Raw genomic sequence first — 18,289 nt, 5'->3', positions numbered from 1 at the left:
AACGTTGCTAGATATTCCACCCATTGAAACATATTTAAGATATGAGGCGGCGATTACAGCCTAACGTCTCTTTACTTTAGGCGAACTGGTCAAAAGCGGTTATAGGACATGTCATCAATGTACATTGGACACATTGGAAGGTTATACATAATCATCGGTCGTGCCTGCTCACATACCAGACACAATATGTCGGAAACTTTGAAACGTTGGTCCCAAATAGAATGTCTTGGTCAAGCGGAACATTAGAGTAGGAAATACCAGTAGGAATACGTTGTTACACGGATGGCTCTAAATTGGTGGACAAAGTGGGCCTAGGGTTATTTATTGAAGACCCAGAAACAGAAATATACCACCGTTTACCTAATCATATCACAAGCTTCCAGGCAGAAGTCCGAGCAATAACGAAATGTGTAAATTGGATTAGTACAAATATGGCGCTCACAGCCCTTAATATATTTACCGACAGCCAGAAGGCAATAAGGGCGATATCAGGTGATAGAATTAAATCTAAGACCGTATTGGATTGTAAGAAAGCTTTAACAGAATACTCTCTCAGAGGTAAGATTTACATCATATGGGTATCAGTCCACTCGGAAGCAGTCGGCAACGAAAGGGCGAATTTAATAGCTTTAAAGGAAAGGGAGCACGAGGCAGTTAACCTGACAAATGCAAAACCATTTGGCGCAACAAAAGCTGAATTAAAAATATGGGTGAGAGAATCCTATAAGGCCTCTTGGAATAATGAAACGGTGGGTAGAACCACAAAGATGACCCTGATGAGAGCAAGACGAGAAATCTCCTCAAATTGAGCAAGTCTGAAGTTAATATGATGGTACACGTATTCCGAGTGGACACACAGGATTGCGTCATAACTATACAAAATTGGCCGTGCGGATTCAGACGAATGTACAGTATGGGGAGAGGACAGTGAAATTCTGGAGCACTTTCTTTGCCACAGTCAAGCATTCGTCGAAGTTAGATCCAAGTATCTTGGAAGTGATGTTATTCCTGAAATAACATTCCTGACTGATTGGAAAATTCTTAGGAATTACGTCCAGGAAACTGAGTTTCTGAACATTGAAAATTAATATCTCTGTGGACATTTTTTTTCATGAATTTTTCGGGCATTACAGGCCAGATAGTAGTTTCTTCGGATTTGAAGACCTAACCTAACCTTCTCATTCCATATAAGAGAAAAGACCTATGAATGTTTGAAGTTCTTTTTGATTTTTTAAAACAGAGGAGTTTATTTAATGGCAGTAATTTTCAGTTGGGCGGATTCCTAAGGGAACTTTACATGCAATACTTGGAATATTTGGCATGTTGATAACAAAATTTGCTTTTTATACTCTTCAACTTCGTGAGAAGGATATGAATGTCGAAGTGCTTTAGGTGAACATCTGCCGTGTTGATATTATTTCTCGGTGGTCTTTTTCATATACTGCATGAGCCCCTATGTGTATCTTAAATGCGGGTGGCAATTTTTGTACATGATTTTGCCGGTCCATGTACAAGTACTTTGCTCAAGTATTCTCTGACTACTGCTGATCCGTTGCTTTACTTCTGATATGTCCTTTTAGTACAACTACGCAGATGGGATGACCTCTGTTGAGTCGACAACAGCACCTAGAGACGTATTCGGTAGACGGAAACACGAATCCATCAAATAAACCGAGGAATTTGTTCTTACTCACAGAGAATACAGTGTGGTAAATCTGATATGAACAGAGTTTTCCTGGACAGGATAATAAAATTCAATGGTATTACTTGTATAAGATACCTTTTTATCCATCATCATCCAACCCAGCACAATTCTCATTTATCCGACACACTCAAAAGAGAATCACATTCGACAGACTCACTCTAGGTATACGGACGAATGAGATCCTTATACCCCAACATTTATCCTGTATCATATACACTTAACACCAACTCATTTCCAATGCTTAGTCGCACAGTCACTCCTATGTGGGGTATCTGTTGTCATTCGGCAACAGCACCGAACTTATTCCGAAATATAGATCTCACTATGCATCATTCTTTTAACCGCAACTTATTCTTACCGCGAATTTGGGTTTAAACCACAGCCACTACGTGGATCCCGGAGGAACATCAACCAACTGACCAGTCAGGACAAGTCCTGCGGTAACTGGCAAGCCGTAGTACCAGATTGGTTCTGTTCGACCCCATGTCAAATCATTTCAAAGAAAGTCCGAGGATACATTTGATCATAGCCAGTTTATAGTCCCGGCAAACTAGAGGTACTAGTAGCACCTCTATCTATATCCCGGGATTGCAATACACCAAGATTGGGTCTTTCACCAAGGAAACAGTGTGTATGTGTATGTTGAAATCCTTTTTTCAGACATACGTTCGGGAAGAACGCTATTTAAAATCATCATTAAGTATGTAATGCATTTTATGTCACTATTTTAATACATGGATGACATGTATGACAGCAATCTCCTGCTTTTCAAACAGCCCACAGTGCATTTATTTAAATATCATGTTTGTAATTTTAAAATTGTGTTGCCAACTTTTAGGCTTATGCTAAAATATCTAAATAAATATTAAAGAATAATAAATATGTATTGAAGATGAATCTAATACTACTAACGAATTTAAAGTTAAGCTTTTATTAGAAAAATATTCGCTCACTTGATTTTTTACAAATAAAATACTCTGAAGCTATAGTTATTTATGGCCAATTGGAATAATTTAAAACTTTCCAATATGAAAACCCTAAAAACTATTTAGAAAAACCCAAAAGATAGAATTAAATAAAAAAGTCTAAGCCGCAGTAAGTAGCATGAAGATGTTATCGACAAAACACACACCAAAACGACAATCGATGTTAACAGACGTTAACAATTTAATTTGAAATTAACTGCAGGTAATCTGGCAAAAACAAAAACAACAAATAAATAAAAAACAACATCAGAAAAACGCGTAAATCAACAGATTTTTTTGAAGTTTTTTATTTTGCTGTTTTAGTTTTTTTCTCCCCAATAACATCAGTTCTAAGATGAATTGTTCTTTAGAACTTGTATTAGTTGTTTTGTAGCATTTGAAGTGTTAAGATTTTAATTAAAAAAATCATAAAAATATAAAAATAAATATTTAATAATTTAATAAAAAAAATATTCATAGAAAATATTAATTTAAATTTTAAGTGTTTTATCGTGATTTGTGCATTTAAAACACGCTATCATTCTCTTAATTAAAATTTATAACGAATTTATTGGCAATGCAAACAAAAATTATTTATAATTTATTACGACTGTGTATTTTGATTGTGATTTTGTGTCATTATAGCCAAGGTTTGTACGAATTTAATAAACAGCTAAAATAAAATGCAAAGTACATTCTAATATGTAACTTGTTTAGAAAAGGATAAACCGGCATTTGTTTTTGATTTACAGTGTAGTCGATATTGTCAAACTTAAGTCACATGATATGTGCAAAATATCGTTTCTTTTGTATATATTAATACATATATTAAGAAATCGATAATTAAGAAAGTAATAATGTTAACAATTTGAATATATACATAGAGACCCCTTTAGAAAATGACTAACATTCTATTACGAAACGTGATTTTTGGCGTGGTTTCCGACTAGGGAACATGTTATTGTTCTCAGTTGGTACCAACCCTGCTCAACAGACACAAATCCGAACACTTAATAAAGGGAAATCTATACAAATACTAACACTAGACAAACTACTCGCAGAATTCTGAAACAGTTGAAAGTCCCTTCCAGTGCCAGTATTTAAATTGGAGTCATAAATACTTACCTAAAGCATGGTTATATAAAGAACATAACTGACTTTCAAAATTCTTATTAAATTTATGGGAAGTGTTTTTTAAACGGTGGATATGTTAGAATCGGTATTGTAAAGTTCTAAAACAATAAGTAATAATCCAGCGAAGTATATCGATTATTGAATATTTTCATATTTCTTCGATAATCGATATTAGAAAGTAAGTTAGTTTATATAAAAGGTTAGTGATTTAGCAACATTTCTGGGGAGTCATTAGGTTAGGTTGGTTTGACAGGAGGATGTATAATACATCAAATCCTAAGAACTGCACCTAGACCACTATCGGGCCTATTGTGTGCTCCTTTTCATGAAAAAAAATTGTTCACTGAATGCAATATTTTTCAATGTTCAGAAACTCAGTTTCCTAAACGTAATTCCTAAGAATCTTCCAGTCACTGTTAGTCAGGAATGTTATTTCCGGAATAACATCACTTCCAAGATACCTGGATCCAACTTCGACGAATGCATAACAGTGGCAAAGAAAGTGCTCCAGAGTGCGGATTGTCTGAATCCGCACGTCCAATTTTGTATAGATGTCCTGTATGTCTACTCAGAATACCATCATACTAACTTCAGACTTGCAAATTTTGAGGAGATTTCTCGTCTTGCTCTCATCGAGGTCACCACATAGCTTCTTTGTGGTTCTACCCACCGTTTCATTATTCTAAGAGGCCATATGGGATTCTCTCACCCATTTTTTAATTCAGCTTTTGTTACGCCGAATGGGTTTGCATTTGTCAGGTTAACTGCCTCGAGCTCCCTTTCTTTTAAAGCTATTACATTCGCTCACGAGTGGCCTGGTTAGGTTAGGTTGATAGGAGGATGTATACTACATCAAATCCGAAGAAATACACCTAGGCCACTATCGGGTCTGTTGTGCGCTCCTTATCATGAAAAAAGGGAACTGAATGAATTATTTTTCAATGTTCAGAAACAACTCAGTTTCCTGGACGTAATTTCTAAGAATCTTCCAATCAGTGTTAGTCAGGAATGTTATTTCCAGAATAACATCACTTCCAAGATACCTGGATCTAACTTCGACGAATGCCTGGAAGTGACAAAAAAAAGTGCTCCAGAGTTTCACTGTCCTCTCCACATGCTCTACATTTATCTGAATCCGCACGTCCAATTTTGCATAGATGTGCTCGTAATCCTGTGTGTTCACTCTTAATACGTACCATCATAATAACACTTCAGACTTGCTAATTTTGAGGAGATTTCTCGTCGTGGTTCTACCCACCGTTTCATCCCATATTTTTACTTCAGCTTTTTTTGCGTCGAATGGTTTTGCGTTTGTCAAGTTAACTGCCTCGAGCTCCCTTTCCTTTAAAGCTATTACGTTCGCTCTTTTGTTGCCGACTACTCCCGAGTAGTCTGGTATGATGTAAATCTTACCTCTTGGAGAGTATTAAGTTAAAGCTTTCTTCTTGCCTTCTGGCTATCGGTAAATATATTAAAGGCTGTGGGCGCCATATTTATTCTAATCCAATTTACGCATTTCGTTATTACTCAGACTTCAGCTTGGAAGCTTGTGTTATGATTAGTTATACGTTGATATATTTCTGGTACAATATAGAACTCCAGTTCCACTTTGTCCCCCAATTTAGAGCCATTCGTGTAACAACGGATTCCTGCTGGTATTTGCTCTAATGTTCCGCTTGACCAAGACATTCTATCCGGGATTAGCGTTTCAAAGTTTCCGACATATTTTGTGTCTGCTATGCGATCAGGCATGTCCGATGATTGTGTATAACCTTACAATGTGTCCAGTATGCATTGATGACGCGTCCTATAACCGCTTTTGGCCACTTCGCCTAAAGTAAAGAGCCGTTCGGCTGTAAGCGCCTCCTCATATCTTAAATACGTTTCAATGAGTGGAATATCTAGCAACGTTTCCAGAGCCTTAGTTGAAGTAGTACACATGGCACTACTTATACCCAAGCAGCATGTACGCTGAACTCCCTGTAGTAGTTTGATATTACACTTTTTGTCCAAAGCAGTCCACCAGATTATTGAAGCATAATCTAGAATTGGTTTAATTACAGTTTTATAAAGCCAATTTGCCTTATTGATCATATCCTCTATGTGGTGTCTCCATTTTAATTTTCGGTCAAGGATTACACCTAAGTACTTAACTTTGTCTGTCTCTTAAAGAATTCATATAAAACGCAATTAGTGTCAAGGTCCTATTTTTCGGAAGTCAGGGACAGGAAATTTTTGGATATTCTATTGTCACTTGAGTTTCGTTTCAAAACATTCGTCAACTGTAATCGACATCGTAGCCAGGAAAATATAAATATTCTTTTAAATAACAATTTCGTTCAAAGACGAACCCACATTCAATGTACAATGTGTGAAGTGAGTTGAGACAAAGACGGCCAAACGGCCTATTTCAAGGTGGCACCTTTATAACTACAGGAAGAGCCTTGCAAAGAACTCTCAAGTAGCAAAAAAATCACTTCCGCTTATAAGGATTCGGTAACATCACCCAGAGTCGTAATGGTTAAACCGAAATACGAGTTCATCAAATAAGCCAAAGACAAGTTCTTACTAACAGAGAACACATTGTGAAAAGTCAGGTATAGACAGAGTAAACACTGACATACCCTGCCAAGGAAGGGAAATTCAATGGCGTCACTTGTACAAAATACCGTATATCCATCACCATTCAACCCAGTACACTTCACATTCATCCCACACATTCATTCCATCCCGTATCTTTTTCGTTTAACACCAACCTATTTCCGATGCTTAGTCATATAGTCGCTTCTCTGAGAAGTATCTGTTGTCTACTCTGTAACAGCACCAAACTTGCCTTGAAATATAGATTTTTCCATGTATCAGTCTTTTAATCAACTTTCCATTCTCGCGATTTTGGGCCACCGAAAAAACATTTCTATTAAACGAGACAAAGTCCGAAACTCTATCGGTTCCCGTGTTACCAGATAAGTTAGGTTCTCCAGTTTATATATAGGACTATAGGTACTTGAAGCACCTCTTTTCCAACGGGTTGGATTGGTTGGGTTCATTAAGGTAACGTATCCTGTGGGGGTATATATGGGCCAAGCATCTATAGTCGTAATTGTTTTTAAAAGGTCAGTTAAGATAAGATAATTTTGTCCCGAAGGACAGTATTTTTAGCCAAGTCCTGTTTCTTTTTCTTTGGAGTTACATATACATACCAACTGGCATTAGAAGAGCTTCAGATCAACATAGGAAATAAATGTCCGATGCTTAGAAACACAATTTGCCGGACGTTGTTCCTTAAAATTTTCTAATCAATGCTCTACTTTCGTCTGAATTCGACTCCAATTTTGTATAGTGTTCAACATAATAACCTCTGAATAGCTCATTTCGAGAAAGATCTTCTTACCCAGTTGTGTCGAACGGTTTTACATTGGATAGATTAACTTCCATTAGTTCCCTGCCCTTTACTACAACTATATTCGTTCTTTCGTTGTCGATTATTTCCGAGTTCCCTGGTATCGACTAAATGCAAATGTTTCCTTTGAAAGAGTATTCGGTTAAAGCAATCTTCGATTTAAGTTCTGAATTTACACATTCCGTTATTTCACGGGGCTCTGCCTGGAAGGTAGTGCGACGATTAGATAATAGTATACATCAGATCTAGTTTTTCAGTTAGCTTTTAATGAAGTAATAAAATACAGTGGAAGGTACAGAATTTAGCAAAAGATATTCGACCAGGAATGAATCCTATATATTCTATTAAAACTGGATCATTATTTCCATATTAACCGAAAATAAACTTTAACGTTTATAAATGTTATATAAATGATTCATTCCAAAGTATTACTTAAACGATAACTTTGGTTCAACCCCAGTCTAGCATTTCGGAAATTACATTTCTGTAGTTACATATTCCTTAGAGCGTCATTGAAGTAAATGTTTTCTTGTAATCAAAATTTCTCTTTTTAGGTCAACAAAAAGAAGTCTCACCAAAATTAGACTTTGATGAAGCCGATAACAAAAACGATACAGTTCCCATTGTACCGGGTGTTAAGAAAGGTAGAAAAGATGAAGATCACGACCTTGAAAGAGAAAATGAAAGTGATGGTGAAAAAAGAGGCAAATCGGGACCAAAAATACATGGAGTCCGTGTTACCGTGGATACAGGAGATACACATAAATCGAAAGGTAATAACTATGAACATAATGCATAACAACTTTTGCTGATTGTGTTGTTTATAGAATCCAAAGAAAGTGTAGAAATTACAGATTTGGGCAAGAATAAGAAAAGAGTTGGTATACACACCGATATAACATTCGAAATTACAGCCGAAGGAGATGAACATACAAATAAAACTAGCCGAGAACAGGATGTGGATAAAGGTAAGAAGAAATTGTGTTATAAAAGATATTGGAATCATAAAAATTTTTCAAAAATTTGTAATTTTCTGTAACAGAAGATGCTAGCGTTCCCATTTACAAAGGCCGCGGAGGTTCTAATCATAAAACTCGCAAACCTTACGATCCCAAAACACATTGGAATCCAAATTTCTCCACCGAAAGAAGATATGATCACTCTGGTAGAGGAAATTATCCAGATTACTATCCCGAATATTATCCCAACAATGTGCCAGTGTATATTGGCTCAGCAGATGCTAGAGGAGCTGGTAGTCCTATATATCGCCAATCGGATGGTTGGAATAGTTATATACCACGTTGGACTACAGAACGTTCTATGTATGTAGATGCTTACAATAAACCCAACGATGTATCGGCCTATAGGAATAATGCTTGGAAGCCCTGTTACTGCTTGACAAATAGTAATGAGTATAGAAGACGACGAGACAATCATCCCCACTATCATTATCCAACACAGAGTGCGGTAAATGTTGTTAAACCCACCAGTTCATTGATTAAAATTGTTGATGGCAAATTGGAATCAACATTCTCGAGAAAATAGTGAAACTATTTCAACACACTCAGTGTCTGTAAATAATCCAAGTTTAGTTTAGAATATGATTAAATAAGATTATTATAAATACATTCATATATACGTTTTAAATATTACGGCTAGTGATCGTAATTTCCCAGAACTCTTATCAGTTTTGTCTATTTTACAGTTTACGCAATAATTACAAAATTGTTTTGAATTAATATTTAATTTTTTTGTAAATAAAGGCATTCGAAACTTGTATTTACTTGTTTTTAATTATTTTGTAATTTTATTTATTTTTAAATTAATAAACTTTAATCTTATAAATTACATGAAACTCGTACGAAAAAAGGGAAGAAACGAATTAAATATCTAAGAACTAGATTTATGTGTGGAGACTGTAGCTGCTTACTTTGCCGTTGTCATCCAAAGTAGTGGTGGCGGCTTTGTAGCCAACACGACGACCATTAATGTCATAGTTTTCACTTTCACCAGTGGACAATTCCTTAAAGTTTTTCACTTGACCATCGGAACCGAACTGAAAGAGGAATGATGTTATGGTTTAGCATTTATGAATGAATGGAAAATTTTTCAGAAACCAAAGTTATTCTGAACAATACTCCTAAAAGTATTGGACCATTTTATGGTATTTAAGGACGTTCAAAAGATTTGAAATTAAATGTTCGATCGATTTCGAACTCAGTATAATTTGAACAGAAACTCACCTCAGATTGGCTGGACCATTTGGAGGCCTTTTCCCATGATTTGGTCTTGTAACCAGCATTGCCGGCACCAACGCCAGCAAGACTGCCGAAACCTCCAAAGCTAGCACCACTATCCATATTAGCATTGAATTGACTACCACCAGCACGAGTACCACCAACAGACATACCTTGAGCTTGCATTTTAGCTAAACGTTCAGATTCTTGCATATAATTGGATAAACCAGAGGAGGCAGCCAATGTAGAACCAGAACCAAAGGCAGATTGAGCACCGAACTGTGAACCGAATTTAGATTCAGCACCGAAAGAAGAACCGAACTTAGATTGAGCACCGAATTGAGTACCGAAAGTAGAGGCATCAGTGAAGGCGCTGCTAGCACCAGAACCGAAACCAGCTTGGTGACCAGCACCGAATTTGGAAGCAGCTTGGTGAGAAGCACCGAAGTTGGAAGCAGCTTGGTGAGAAGCACCGAAGTTGGTAGCAGCTTGGTGAGAGGCACCGAAGTTGGTAGCAGCTTGGTGGGAGGTACCGAAACCAGAGTTGAACAAAGAGTTGGTGTTAGCAGCAGTACCTAAGTTAAGACAAAATATATTATTAACTGATTTTCAAACATGGTAAAAATAAAACAACTAACCGTAAGTAGTGGCAGGAGCAGTGTAGGCAGAGTTGCCATAGTAACCAGTCTTGTAATTAGAGTTAGCACCAGAGGTAAGACTACCAGTGACCAAAGGACCCAATTGAGAGCCAGTGGTGGCACCAGTAGAGCTGTGATGAACATAAGAAGAGCTAGTGGCAGGGGCAGTGTGTACAATCACTTGAGGTTGAGAGGCAGTGGTAGTAACTTTACGATATTTCATATATGACTCTTGTCCGCCAGCTGGCGAGGTGACAACCATTTGAACGGGAGCTTGTTGAACATGTTCTTCCTTGATGTGAACATACTTCTCAGAACCACCTGAGGGGGCGGTGTATTGGATAACGGGCACGGCTTGGTTTTGTACGCGACGTTCTTCATGATGGATGTACTTTTCGGAGCCACCAGAGGGGGCAGTGTACTGGATGATGGGAACAGCTTGGTTTTGTACACGACGTTCTTCGTGGTGAATGTACTTTTCGGAACCACCAGAAGGAGCGGTGTAGTGAACAATAGGTACGGCTTGGTTTTCAACACGACGTTCTTCATGATGAACATATTTCTCAGAACCACCCGAAGAGGGAGCAAACTGAATGATGGGAGCAGAAGTTTGAGTTTGGGTACGACGTTCTTCGTGGCGGACATAGTTTTCAGAACCGCCAGTAGAGGGGACTGTGTATACAACGGGAGTAGCGGCATTGGAAACACGACGTTCCTCATGATGATAGTATTTTTCAGAACCACCAGATGGAGCAGTATAGACGAGAGGAGTGGCAACTTGATTTTCGCTACGATGTTCTTCATGACGTACGAAACTTTCATGACCACCAACACCACCGCTAACAACAACTTCGGGAGCAGCATGATGGACATTTTCAGCAGCAGAGCTTTCCAAGTAGGAGGAAGTTGAACCAGCACCACCTACAACGGGAATAACTACAGAGGAACCTCCTTGAGCAACAGAGTTGTGAACACCGGCACCATGAACACCATGACTAGCACCAAAGTTGGCATTGCTGTCAAAGGATGAAGAGGCAGCAAAGTTGGCAGAGTGGCTGGCACCAAATTGAGAGCCAGATGAAGCACCGAATTGAGAACCAGAAGAAGCACCATAACCAGCATTGCTACCGGAAGTGGAAGCATAATCAGCACCAGATAAACCAGATGAAGAGAAACCCACAGTGCCAACACCTACACCACCTACACCGCCATAAGAACCAACTTCTTCATATTCAGCATGTTGACCTTCCAAAACATCAGCAATTTTCTTCTTAGCCTCTTCTAGAGTTTGATGATGTTGACTGAAATGTCTGCAATTTCGAATTTAAGAGAATGTTTACATATTTAAGAGAGTAATTAAACATTTTCAATTGTTTGCAAAATAAGAAAAATTCATGCAATTTAGCATTAATTAATTTGTTTAATTATCTGATCAGACTCTTATCACATCTTTGAGGTTCGAGTCTTTGCTTATCGTAACATTGCCAATGATTAAAGCAAACTTTCAGTGATCTTTAACTTAAAAATTTTACAAACAATTAAAAATGTTTTTAATTTATTTAAATAAATATTTTATTGTAAATTTGAAATAAAATTTAAATGATGTTGTACCAAGCCAATTAGGAATTATTAAGTTAATTATTGTTTTTCTTTTTTTCTTAAATTACTCATTCCATTTATTGTTCAGGTACTTACAATGTATGAAAATCAACTCCACTAGAAAATGTTAAAAATTATGAAAGAATGAAATAAACAAACAAATAATGTTAAATTATTAAAATAAATTTATAAAAAACCAAAACAAAATGTATAAAATAAAGAACGGAAATCGAAGATAATAATTACCTTTCATGTAATTCTTCTGCAAAAGAAAAAGAAAAAAAAATATTAATAAATTGAATAATAATAATTTAAACTTTAGAAAAAAACAGGATGTACTTTAATAATAAATTATATGATTTAATAAATTATATGATTTAAATTTTAACAAGCACTTATCAAATTTTCAAATTAAAGACCTTGACTTTATTTCAAATTTGTATTTCGACAGTCAAAAGGTTATCGGACTTTTGGAATACATTTGGGATTAAAACTAAGTTATGGAAACAGTTCTGAAATGACATAATTATAAGCTTGATAAAATAATACTTAACAGAAATATGTATATTTTTATAGAATAATTATTAATAATTGTTTTATAAAACTTATTAATTATGGAAATGTGGCTTGAGTCTGTTAGCCCCTACATACTGCAACAATACTGCTCGTTTTCCGTAACGTTAAGTCATTATTGGCGGTTATAGGACAAGTCGTCAATGTATACTGGATACATTGATCGCATACCAGATACAGGTTATGTCGAGAACTTTAAAACACTGATCCCAGATAGAATAGATGCCAAAGTCAAAGGGAATATTAGAGCTAATGCCCGTAAGAATCCTTTGCTACAAAGGTGGCTATAAACTGGAAGACAAAACCCGGCCAGGGGTTCTATGTTAAAGACCCAGCTATAGAAATATACTAACGTCTACTTAATCACAACACTCGCCTTCTGACAGAAGCCCGAGCAATAACGAAATGAGTACACCGGATTTGTATATATATGTCGCCAACAGGTGTTAACATTTACCGACAGTCAGAAGGCAATTAGGGCCAAATCAGGTAATAAAGTTATACATATGATCATATTGGATTGTATGAAAGCTTTATCCGAATACTATCACAGAGGTAAGCTTTGCATTATATGGGTACGGGCCACTTGGGAGTAGTCGAAAACGATAAAGCGAATTTATTTGCATTAAAAAGAAGGGAGCTCGAGTTAACTTCACGAACGCAAAGCTATTCGACGCATCGAGGGACGAATTAAAAATATGGTCTTGAGAATTCAATAAGGCGCCTTGGAATAATGAAACCAAGACACTTAGAGATGACGAAGGCGAGAAGCCTTCTCAAAATGAGCAAGTCTGGTGGTCAGCATAATGATACTTAGAGCATGTGGCGAAGACTGTGAAACTTTGGAGAACTTTCATTGTCATGGTTAGGCATTCGTCAAAATTAGATCCAAATATCTTTGGAGTAATATTATTCCCGATATAACATCCCACTCGAACAATAATTGGAAAATTCTTAGGAATTACTACGTTCAGGAAGCTGATATCGGACGTTAACAACTTCAGTGATTATTATATAATGTTTTTGTTTTTACCAACAAATAATTTCCCTAAAAAGGAGCTTACAATAGGCCCGATAGTAGCTTAGATGTATTACTTCAGATTTGATGTAGGTCGATGTATCAACCTAACCCTAACCTAATAACAAATAGCAAAAATGATTTACACTCAGTGCGGATATTGCATAGAAATGCACTTTATTATCAAAATTGTGTTCGATTTTTCACCCAAATTAAGAATTTTCGGCATTTTTATATATATTTGCAAAACTTTTAGAAGTTCTAGTAGCTCTCTTTCCACTTGCATCAGTACTTATTCGATTTTTTTGACTCTCACTTAAAGAGAGCGCTTTTTCTGATCACTATTGCACTATTTAGATCAGGCATTAACAGAGAGTTTAAATTGAGCTCTTCCTACCGGGTTTGTTTGCTTTTTATACCCTACACCACTTTAGTGGGGAGGGTTGGGTTTATACTGATGTTTGTAACATAGAAAAATACTCCTTAAAGTATACCAATCGGCTTAGAATCGTGTTCTGAATCGATTAAGCCATGTCCGTCCGTCTGGCTGTCTGTCCATGTAAACCTTGTGTGTAAGATAAAGGTCGCCATTTTCAAGATAATTAGAAGAAATTTGTCATAAGTCTATTGAAAATGGTTAAAATCGGTTCATTATTTCATCTAGCCCCCATACAGAACAGAAACCCCGAAAAGGTCTTTTGAGCTCATAATTATGTATATCGATAAAAAGCGTCACAACTAAGTTGTATACAAGCTTTGATGACCTTGCCAAATTTCATAACGATCGGCCCTCAATTGATCCACTAACTAATATCGCGATATAAAGCCTCTTTCAGAAAATTATTTTTTCGTCCATATCGGAAACAAAGTAATACCGAAGATAAATACTTTGTGATGAAAAATAAATCACATTGAATACCTATAACTGGTATAGGGTATCATATGGTCGGTCACGCCCGACTATAGATAGACTGAAGGAGCACAAAGCACCCTATGTGTGGATCTTTTGTGCAGCCTGTTGGTTCACCATACAAGTTTTAGTTCACACATTAAGATAACTATTTTAGTTGGTGAGAGGTTGAAGATGTCTTTTGGGGTTAGTAAGGCAGCACCCAAGATCTTAGCACTGCGAGATCCTAATGTTGGTTAGTTACATAAGTTATGTTTTGTGGTTTCCTCTTGTAGGCCACAGAATCTGCATAGATTCGTTGAAGAGTTGCATATAATGAATTGATGGTATCTAAGACCACAATGTCCAGTAAGTAATAACGTTAGTACTCTGAGATCACTTTTGTTGAGCGCTAGTAGCTTTTCTGATTTTGCCTTTCACAATGTAATGGCGACTAAATTAAGATTTTACCCAAGAGTCACATTTAGCTTTGGCGTATTCTCGGGAAATGCCAAAATATGGCTCAGGGCCGATTAGTTGGCGACGAGCGTCCCTATTTGCTAGACAGTCTGTCCTTTCTTTGCCAGAGTACATAACACAAAGTCAGTTTGTTGTGTTTACCTAACTCATTGTGTGAAGTGTGAAGCAGTCCATTACAACACCTGACCTTACTTCGTGTGACAATAAGGCCTTGAGTGATGCTTAGCTATCCGATATTATAAAAATTCTTAATCCCTTGGTTCTTCTCCTAACGCACTCCCTGCTTGAAAGATTGAAGAATAATGTACAAGGGGGATGACCTTTTTAGAAGTTTGGACCACAAATGCCCGCTCCCGTTTCGCCGTTTATTTGTTTGAACCCATCTGTGAACCAAACTTGATTAGCATTTTCTTGCCACCAAGTTTGATCAGTCCATAAATCCCTATTTGGTATAATAACCTCAAATGATCTATTTAAAATCAAAGTTGGTGACCCACAGCAGTCGGATATGAATCTTTTATGAATAGTTTAAGTGCAACCAAGTCACCAGTTTTCAAGTTGGCAATACCTGGTAGGCGAATTGCTGATCTGCAAGATGTATATCGATATCGTCTAATTATTTTTATTATATTTGATTCTAAGGTCAAATATTTCGAAACATGACTTAGACTGTGTTCGCGATCATTGAAATTTTGTTTTTAAATCTTCATTTTTAAGGAACTTTGGAGTTCGAAATACTTCTACAAAAAATGTTTTTATAATTTCGTCAATGTTCCACGATCCAAAAAATTTGATACCTATATAGAGTTCCACTTATTCTATTTATTTTCAGGCTCTTATCTTAATTATTTTAAATCAATTGGTTTCTAGTCAAGCTTTTCTAAATTGAAACAAAGCACTTAAAAAACACTTTTGCGCGATAAGTTTCGATTAAATTGTTTCATCGCTACAATTAAACGATTACAAAGATTTTAATCAAAATTTACGAATGTTCTAGCACTTGAACAGATGTTTTTATACAATTATTTTATTTTCACTTTTAACAAATATTCAAATTTTCAACTATTGCAAACATAAATTTCAGACATTACCTGCCACAACAGCACTAAGGCACAAGGCCAATACTATAAAGTATTTCATTTTGAAAAAACTTATTACTATATTTACTAAAATTTATTAAAATTAAAATCACTTTTTTTCACAATTTCCTTTTTTTCGTTCGTGTTGCTTCCACCACAAACTTTTCGTTAATGAATACAATTTCGAATTCAATCATTTATTTGAAGACTGTGTCATCAGCTTAATTCTATGAAAATATGTGTGAGTGAATTGTCTCCGATAAGATTTCGAAAGACTTGAACCCAGTAGTGATTATGTTGACCTAGAATATTTATTTTCATTTTTTTTTTTTCATTTCTTTTCGTTGTATTTTATATTGATAATCAAAAGTAAAAATAAAAAAAATAATAATAAATAATAAACTTTATTAACAATTTAAAATTTCATTGATATTTATTTTGTAAAGAACAAGGAATTATTTTTACTAAGAAATAATAAAAATAAATATCGCAGATTAATTTTCCTTTCAACGGTCTAGTTAAAAAGAAGGTCGTCTTACAAGAATTATAATAAAATGAAATACTGTGGGTCTTGAAAACAAAATTATTCATATAAGGTTTTCTACTTACAATTGTTATTGTTTAGTTTGATCTTCTGAAACTATATTCCACCCGATTTATTCCTTAAACAGTTAAGCAAACAAACCCTGCTACTATATAACAAATCGTGCGATTATAAGAACCTTAAAATTCTGTATCTGTATCCCTTATTTTACATTCAAAGCCACTGTATATACAATACACTAATATAGACCAAGGTTTTTCATAAGAAAGTGTAAATATGAATCGACATCTGCAGAAATTAAAGGAAATTATGTGTGAATGTGTAGTTCCAATTTAGAGCTTCGTATTACTATTTTTTTATTTGATAATGAATTTTTTGCACTTTATCAGCTAAATACTATTTCGTTAGTTTTAATGGCCTTCGCCTCCAAATATATACATATATTGTTTGTGATGCTGAAATATTCATTCTGAATTCTATTTTTCCTTGTAAAATTATTGCAAATTTCTTTAATTTAATTCTCCATCCTACATTTACTTTGTTACTAACCTAAAATTCAATTGTCTGTGACAAATTATTTCTTTTATGATAATTCAGAAATGTACTTATTCAAATCAATTATAAAATATAATCAAAATTTTTCAATGTCATTAACATATTTATGGATTGAAGATTATAATTTTTTCTTTAAATTTTTGTCATACTTTTAACATTTTTCAATAACACTGGTCTACAAAATTCTAAAAAAGTAGTTTCAATAAATTCGAATCAGGCCTCCATCACATCTTTCAGCAGCACTGAATCAGCAGGTTTTTAAGATATTTTAGCCCAAAGTTTAAAGAAGTACTCATTTTCGTCATACGTTATAACAGCGCAAACTCAAATCTGTTAGTTCTCCTTATTATAGTTCATTGTTAGAGATATTTTAACCTAAACTTTTAAAAACACAGTTTTTTGCGATATTAAACTTTAGGTTTGTAACAGCTAACAGTTTGGCACAGCTTAGTTTTGTATAAGTCTAATGGGGCTTCATTATACCCTACACTACTTTAGTGGGGAGGGTATATTGGGTTTGTGCTGATGTTTGTAACGCACAATAATATTGGCCCTATACCTACCTTAAAGTATACCAATAGCTTAGAATCATTTTCTGAGTCGATTTAGCTATGTCCGTCCTTCTGTCCGTCCATGTAAACGTTGTAATCAAACTACAGGTCGCAATTTTGAAGATAATTCAATGAAATTTGGTACATGACCTTCTATTGTCACAGGGACGAAGCCTATTGAGTTAAGATCGGTGCATTATTTCACCTAGCCCCCATACAACTGAACCCGCCGAATAAGGCTTTTAAGTTCGTAATTATGTTTAATATACTCGTATCTCGACAAAAAGCTGCAAATCCATGTTCTATGCTAGCCTTGATGACCCTCAAAAATATTATAGTTATAGGGTCTTATTTGACAATAGCCCCTATACAAAGTTATTCAACAATAAATGGTTTAAGTATATCTGAGGCAAGGTACAACTCAAATTAAATGCTTTATTATGAAAACTAAATCACATTTTAATTTTGTAACAGGTGTAGGGTATTATATGGTCGGCCTCGCCCGACTATAATTTCTTACTTGTTTTATCATAGACTCTCTTTAAAGTCCATAATTCAATTACATATTTATAAACATTAGGAGAATTTGAAACCAATGTCTTCCCATCGAATTTGCTCCAATATTGGTCTTATTGGATAGTTGTTTAAACTTTCAGAAATAATCCTTAACTACGCCTATATCAAATTTTGTCCCGATAGGACAAGCCGTTTGGAAATTTAAGAATAATTTGCAAACATGTGATTATGCCCCACGAGAAAAGTGGTGTTACGATATCAACGTTATGAGATTTTAGTTTACCATGTTATATACCGTCGGAAAGCTTAATTTGTCTAGTTTCTCAGTATATGTTTTATAGTATAGTCTATTCTATGTAGTGTAACACTGTTACATAACATACTAAAATATTACATTTAACATAAT

General features: G+C 35.4%; 2 protein-coding genes across 4 annotated transcripts; one reads left to right on the top strand and one right to left on the bottom strand.

Moving 5' to 3' along the window:
- Positions 1–3,061: 3,061 nt before the first annotated feature.
- On the top strand, positions 3,062–8,981 carry LOC119602184. Its single transcript, XM_037953557.1, has 4 exons — positions 3,062–3,320; positions 7,759–7,977; positions 8,032–8,172; positions 8,247–8,981. Exons 1-4 carry the CDS (start codon positions 3,248–3,250, stop codon positions 8,747–8,749), a joined length of 936 nt encoding a protein of 311 aa, XP_037809485.1. The 5' UTR covers positions 3,062–3,247; the 3' UTR covers positions 8,750–8,981.
- A 7-nt stretch (positions 8,982–8,988) lies between these two features.
- Positions 8,989–15,922, bottom strand: LOC119602183 (fibroin heavy chain). 3 transcript variants are annotated; one of them, XM_037953556.1, is made up of 7 exons: positions 15,730–15,917; positions 11,925–11,940; positions 11,775–11,795; positions 10,080–11,389; positions 9,979–10,016; positions 9,448–9,948; positions 8,989–9,260 (listed from the first exon to the last, which is right to left on the bottom strand). In XM_037953556.1, exons 1-7 carry the CDS (start codon positions 15,776–15,778, stop codon positions 9,108–9,110), a joined length of 2,088 nt encoding a protein of 695 aa, XP_037809484.1. In that variant the 5' UTR covers positions 15,779–15,917; the 3' UTR covers positions 8,989–9,107. The 3 variants fall into 3 exon arrangements, with proteins under 3 accessions (XP_037809484.1, XP_037809482.1, XP_037809483.1); XM_037953554.1 differs by having other exon boundaries at positions 9,448–10,016; positions 15,730–15,916; XM_037953555.1 differs by lacking the exon at positions 11,775–11,795 and having other exon boundaries at positions 9,448–10,016; positions 15,730–15,922.
- Positions 15,923–18,289: the final 2,367 nt, after the last annotated feature.

This window comes from Lucilia sericata, unplaced genomic scaffold (genome assembly GCF_015586225.1).
Source record: "Lucilia sericata isolate MDLA Ls3-8-SP2 unplaced genomic scaffold, ASM1558622v1 Contig000213F_arrow, whole genome shotgun sequence".
Taxonomy (NCBI): domain Eukaryota; kingdom Metazoa; phylum Arthropoda; class Insecta; order Diptera; family Calliphoridae; genus Lucilia; species Lucilia sericata.
The sequence above is the reverse complement of the archived record's forward strand: the minus strand, read 5'-3'. Positions and strand labels throughout refer to the sequence as shown.